At 51.6% G+C, this 6,411-nt stretch overlaps 3 protein-coding genes across 3 annotated transcripts; 2 read left to right on the forward strand and 1 right to left on the reverse strand.

The window, feature by feature from the left end:
* Positions 1 to 58: 58 nt before the first annotated feature.
* Positions 59 to 717, forward strand: INS49_012061 (uncharacterized protein; the record flags this gene model as incomplete). Its single annotated transcript, XM_043172767.1, has 3 exons — positions 59 to 133; positions 328 to 419; positions 483 to 717. 3 exons carry the CDS (start codon positions 59 to 61, stop codon positions 715 to 717), a joined length of 402 nt encoding a protein of 133 aa, XP_043022064.1.
* Positions 718 to 3,532: 2,815 nt separating this feature from the next.
* Positions 3,533 to 4,333, forward strand: INS49_012062 (uncharacterized protein; the record flags this gene model as incomplete). Its single annotated transcript, XM_043172768.1, has 3 exons — positions 3,533 to 3,575; positions 3,634 to 3,923; positions 3,986 to 4,333. 3 exons carry the CDS (start codon positions 3,533 to 3,535, stop codon positions 4,331 to 4,333), a joined length of 681 nt encoding a protein of 226 aa, XP_043022065.1.
* A 296-nt stretch (positions 4,334 to 4,629) lies between these two features.
* On the reverse strand, positions 4,630 to 6,411 carry INS49_012063 (uncharacterized protein; the record flags this gene model as incomplete). The annotated part of the gene is made up of 6 exons (XM_043172769.1): positions 4,630 to 4,634; positions 4,716 to 5,091; positions 5,141 to 5,707; positions 5,759 to 5,848; positions 5,901 to 6,154; positions 6,234 to 6,411. The coding sequence occupies 6 exons, from the start codon at positions 6,409 to 6,411 to the stop codon at positions 4,630 to 4,632; spliced, it is 1,470 nt and encodes a 489-aa protein (XP_043022066.1).

The raw sequence follows: 6,411 nt of genomic DNA on the forward strand, positions 1-6,411 counted from the left end.
TCAATGGTCATCAAAGAACTGAGAAAACCATTATTTATCATAAGACAAAGAAAACATCATGGGGTTTACCGACGATATCAAGGCGGAATGGTTTCCACGGAGAGATGCTCCCACACAGGTGCAAACAGACACAGTAAGTTTTCAGAGTGGTTGGACACCGCGCCACTGGAGCCACGCAACGATATACAACAGCTCAAGCCCTAATTCTATTCCCAGAACATGGCCATCGCGTTGGAGGTTCAGCATGCCTGCATGGTCCAACATAAAAAACCACCATTTGCCTGCATTCTCGTCGCACCGGACCACAAGACGGTGCTTCTTAAACAGCACAACGTCTCCTACATCAGGCACGCCGAATCCACCCTCGCTCTCTCAGCTGCCGATCAGTTCCCCCCGGGCTACCTCTGGCAATGTACCATGTACACTACATGGGAGCCGTGTGCGATGTGCGCCGGTACAACATACTGGGCGAATATCGGAAGAGTCGTCTATGCCGCAAGTGCGCAGCAGCTCATGGAGCTGACGGGCCCTAACAACGCTACAAACTTTACCCCAGCAGACGACTGCGTCCAAATCTTGCAGGGTAGCCAGAAGCACATTGAGGTTATGGGGCCCCTGGATGGGTGGAGTCAGCGTGTTATGGATGATGCGGATTGGTTCTGGAGCAAAACTGAGGCTCGAGTTGAAGCAGCCAAGAAGGAATTGCCGCCTAAGTAATATGCCGGAAACGCTATCCTTGAATAAGAAGTTCAGGCAACGTTTTCGTTACTTTGAGTAAGCTGCGGAATGCTGTGACTTAGTCCCTGCTAAGGGACTGCTAAAACTTTGCGTAGAATTACGAAGAAAGATGCAGATACCCCAACGACCACGATTGGGTTTTTCTACGACGCGATGCGACCTTCATTGATCTAATACTGTGATTACACATAAATCTTTACGAGAATGTACAACAGTTTACGCAGAGTCTGGCACCGCGGCATGGATCCGTTTGTTCAACTCTCTGCATTTTTGGCCAAAGATTCCGAGCTTTCTCGCCGAGCTTCTCAGTCTACCACTCTCCTCCCATGTGCGGGCATATCCCCGGCACACCTGTCTCCATGAGCGGTATGTACGCCTTCCCAGGCCGCACATATTCCACTCACGGGAGACGAGTCGCGTACACACTGCTTAAATGACCGATAAGCCGCTTAACAACAGCTTCTTGTGATAAGCTGCTCAACGAATAAGCCGCTCAGGGGGGTTTTGAACGGCTTAAAGCAGAAGGAGCTGTGGGTGCATGGAAGGAACGGCTTGTGAGGAAGGAGCGGAACATATGCGGCTCCTGGATCCCATAATCCGATGGTACTGGACTTAGGGACCGAGAAATTAGGAACGAAGGACCCGACTCCTTCTAATGCAGTCTGAATATTGCACGAGCGCAAAATCTCTAGAGTTCCCCAGTGTTGTAAATACTTGTAGACAAGATCTTGGTAGGCGACTGCAACAGGCAGGGTGTAGTCAGGGTCGATGTGAAGTGTCCTGATTGCCGGCGACAGCCCAAAGTTTGCATAGACGAGATCGTGACGTTCGGGATAGCCACACAGGCTGGATCGATGCAGAACGTAAGACAACTTGTCCGATCCATGATACGCGAAGAGCGAGCGGCAGAACAGAACATCTCGGATGCTGATGTGGCTTTGTACGTCCGAATGCTTCAGAAGCAGAGCCACTTTCTCAATGTCCTCCCACGCGGCCTCGAACGGACCACACCTCACCACCACCTTTGAGGCCAATCTCACTTCCTGGTGGACCCACAGCCTTTGAAACCATGGCCGAGTGAGAAGGCTTTTTAAAGCAGCCCATTGTGCAAGCGACAAGGTCGACTATTCTGGATAGTGCTTGATAAGTTCGGCCTCGGTCCCAGGGACAGTGGTGATGTTTCGATGGTGCCATGCCACAATAACGCCTGCACTCAGATCCTCGACAGTCTTTAAGGCCATATGGGTCCCAGTCTCTTCAGGGCCCAGCCACACTACCACCTGCTGTGCCCTGTTGTATATTTCACCCATGCGTGGAACCTCCTGGCTCCGCTCAGACAGGCTCTGCTGATTTATACACACAGCATCGATCCGAAGAACTCGTGTCACATCAGGAGACCGCAGATATCTCAGTGCCTCCAGAAGTGATGGTCTGATTTTGTACCTCTCACTCTGAGTAGTTACTTTCACCTGAAGACTGTTTTGGCCTGATGTAGAGATTCCTTGTATGTTGTGTTGGAGGCCCCCAGGTGTATGAGAATGCTTCGTACTTTGCTCCACTGAGGTCGACGTGGGAGATAGATACGAAAACATCATCTAAGAATTGACCTGGATACAAGCTCACGAGTCGAATGATTTGGTCTCTTGGCTTCAGACCGGTGTATCGATAGGGGATCTCTGGAGACATGTCCACATTCCGGGGTTTAAGTCGCTTTCGGAAGATGCTCAGTCGAGATTTGCGGTGTCCTCAAGTCTATCTAGAGAGGTATAAAATGGGATCCAGGACGGAAGGAAAATGATGCAACTTCCGATCAAGCGATCATTTGAGAAGGGAAAACTAAGAGCGTATTCGATGAACAGGAAGCGGGATCCGGTAGAGCTGAAATCTGTTTGGACTGTGTAAGTGTAAAGTGTTTGTGGTCATCAACAGAGATGACACCGTTGCTGGCCGACTACAGCATAGAATAGAGAGACTGAGGAGGTCAGCAAGCAGGCAACCTACAACTTGGAATAAAGGGCAACGAAAAGGATCTTTATCAATGGCAGGGCTGGTGAGAAAAGTTGCAAAGGAGCCTGCAGACATGAAGTGATCGCTATCAAATCATATTCATGCAGACTGATGATCAATTCCGGGAATACCGTTCTGCAGAAGCCGATCTCGGTCGTGTTCCACTTCTGTTTACCGTGGATAGGACCAGGTAAACGCGTGGCACGTGAATGCGTCTTGCTTGCCCTCAGTTTGTATATTGTTTTGTGGTGGGGCTGATGCCGCGTGATATACGGCCATGCGCTTGCCCCCATTGCCACAGTGATCTGTGCACTGCCTTCGTCAGCGGTACCCGTACAGAACTTCCTCTATATCGCCGGTGCATTTTGAGAGTACCCAAGGTATCTAGGTATGGTTGCGATACACTTTTGACTGCATCTGAGACCGGTACAGCATGACTTGTTCTTCTGCCTGTGTGGTGGCAGCGAATGACAATCGTTTGCGCTACTTCCCGAGCATTGTTTGTTTGTCGTTGTCTATAGGCATTACGTGACGTGATATCAAATGTCCCCGGCTGGGTCTGAGGCCAACTATCAGCGCTAGTGTTGGTCATGGACGAGCCAAGCTTGTTGGTCATGGACGGAGGTTTGGAGGTTGAAAGGATCGAGAGGGGCCTGTGACTTATCTACCCGACGACTGACCAACGCGACATGGGAAACCCGCTACTTTGCACTCCTCCCAGTGGTCCATTCAACGCACATTTTGGCGCTCGCGATCTCATTTGAGGTCTCATATTTCCCCGTCCGGCATGGCTACTGAGCAGAAACTCGCAGTCACATATGGCGGCAAAGGTCTGGCTTCCATACATCCATGACACCCATGCACGGACTCTAACCAGCTTCCCAACAGAACGAGTAGAGAGAACCATCGAAGTCTTGACGCCCGCTTTCCGTGGCGATCCCGTCTACACATGGTTCTTACACACATTCGACTCCCAAAAGCACGAGTCGGTGCTCCCCAGGCTCTTCCGCGGCTTTTTCACACAGTGCGCACTCAACAAAGGCATGTTCATCGAAGTGGGCGACTTTGGTTGCTGCGGTCTTCTTATGCCGCCAGGGGCAGGAGTTGAGAACCCCTGGACAATGCTACAGGCACGGATCCTACCCGCGCTTTGGAGCATCGGCGCGGGGGTATTTGTGGTACGTCTCTCTTGTACCTGTTTGCATCTGTTGAGCATCTGACTCACAAGGCGTCCCCACAGCGTGCCCTGTTCGAATACGCCCCCGCTGCTGAAAGAATGATGGAACAGGTGTTCACCAAGGAAGAGATGAAGAAGCACTGGTATGTGTTTATTATGGGCACATCTGTTGATCGTCAACGACAAGGACTTGCCAGTGCCTTACTTGTGGATATGCAAGAGCGGGGTAGAACTGATGGGAGACCGCTTTGGCTAGAGGCCATAACGAAGTCATCGTTAGCTCTGTACCTGAAGCATGGTTTCCAAAACCATGGTGAGATCATCCTAGGGAAGGGTAAGGTTGGCCGCGATGGTCTGCCAAAGAAGAACGGCGATGGTATCGTGATTTGGTCGATGTCATGGCGGCCATGAAACAACTAGAGTCTCTTCTCAACACAAATCTAGCCGACAACACATCTAGAGATTTTCAACCTCACCAGTAACTTTTATTCGATTCGTCCAACCATTCCTGCCTTACAATTTCCCATCACACTTTCACCAGTCACCAAACGATGGGAGCCCGACTAAAGAGACATCCACAACAACTCCCTGCCCCAACAATCTCTCCCTCAGGTGCTCATGCGGTACATCATGCAACCCAACCTCTTTTTCAATAGCGATATCACACGCATTAGCAGCCGCCTGTCCGAGGGCGTAAAATTGATGTTCTAGCCTCACAGCTCCTAGAATGCCTAGTCAGTAGAAAAAGAGATCTGCTGGATTCACAAAGGAAAAAGAAAAGACCAATGCTCACCATATCCAACATGGGACGAGCTGGGACACGTCACACTAACAAAATTCCTCGCCTCCCTCCTCCTCGGCAGCAAAGCGCGGTACGCAATACCGAACGGCCGCCACCGATGCCCGTCCTTGAAGATAAAGCCCTCATTGTGCACGCGCCCGCCCCGCAGGATCCGCCGCACACTGTGCGTGTCCGTCGGCCAGTACGCCACGGCGACCGGGTCGAGGACCTCAGGGTCGCCGTCCTGCGAGGCCGTTGCCTGCGTGATGACGTAGTCCGACACCATCCGCCGCGCATCGCGCACGTAGAGCTCGCGGGGAAAGTGGCCGTTGTCTGGGAAGTCGTCGCGGCAGTAGCCAAACCGAGACCATTCTTTACGGATGGGTCCCTGGCATCATCAGTATGACGCATCATGCAGAGGGGATTTTGCAACTGACCGGAACGGCCTCGTCCGTTGCCAGGAACCAAAGGAAGCCCTTGGTGAAGTTTTTGGTGTCTTCCAAAATCTTCTGCCGACCTTGATAATCCGCAACGGACCACTGATCATTCATCCCTAGCAAATCCGTAGACAATGCTCCTTCACTCCCAATCAGATCGGTCTTTCCACCAGGTAACCTTTTGCTCGGATTGTAGAATTCGCCTCCCGCTGTTGAAAATCTCCTATGTAGCTCGAAGTGTGCAGGATCGTACCCGTCAGGCTTTGTAAACGGCACCAAGTTCTCGGGGTCATCCGTTAGAAGCACCCGGTAAGAGTACGCTTGCAGATGCAGATCCCCATCACCGGGGGTCCCAAAGGGCTCAGAAGAGATACCGTAGAGGAGACCACTCGATGGATCTTTCGGGGTGATGTAGGGGTCGACGTGGACGTCGATTTGACGGTATGTTGTCTCTGCGCGGACGCCAGCCAGGGATTCGGAGTATGTTGCAGATGACTCGCGGCCACGAGTCCAAGAGATGGAGCAAGCGGCTAGAAGGTCCCCTTCGTAGCTTGCTTCCACGAAAACCTGGGAATGTGAGCGGGTCTTGTGTGATCCCGAACGACCTTCGGCGCTCACCTTTCCAGAAATCCTTTGACCGTTTTCAAGATGTAGCGCCTCGATAACTGCCCCGTCTTTCTCAACGGCATATTTGTCGACAAGTCGGGACTAATGCCACATCATCAGTGCTCGCCAGTCTGATAGCTCATGGAAGGCTGACCTTGATAACGGTAATAGACGGATTCTCAGCCAACCACTCCCTGATTATCTGTTCAGCAACCTTTGCCTCAAACCTCCAGACATCAGGATCCTTGAGCTTCTTCTCAACGACTTCATTCAATCTCTTCAAGCGTCCATAGTGTCGGCTGATCCTCTGGTGAAGCTCAAGATTCAGCCCTCCCAGCGTGTTGCTATTCTGGAACTCGGCCTGGTTGTCAATGTCTGTTGCTCCGAGGCCGTTGATTTGGATGCCGCCTGTGGTCCATTCAGTTTACACTTTGTCACTTTTGTGAATTTTCAATCTGTCGTCTTGACGACTAGCAGTTTAAAATACCTATGTGCTTCACTGGCGAGACCAAGGCAACCGACCTTCCCAGTCGCGAAGACTGGATGGCAGTCGCGACGGCTCCGGAAGTTGAGCCGTAGACCACAACGTCGTACGTCTCGGGCGCGATGGCGTCAAGCCGAAGGTCAAAGTGAAGCAGTTTCAAGAACGTAGTGGCTGGTTTCAT

The sequence above is a fragment of the Diaporthe citri genome (genome assembly GCF_014595645.1).
Source record: "Diaporthe citri strain NFHF-8-4 chromosome Unknown scaffold_6, whole genome shotgun sequence".
Lineage (NCBI taxonomy): Eukaryota > Fungi > Ascomycota > Sordariomycetes > Diaporthales > Diaporthaceae > Diaporthe > Diaporthe citri.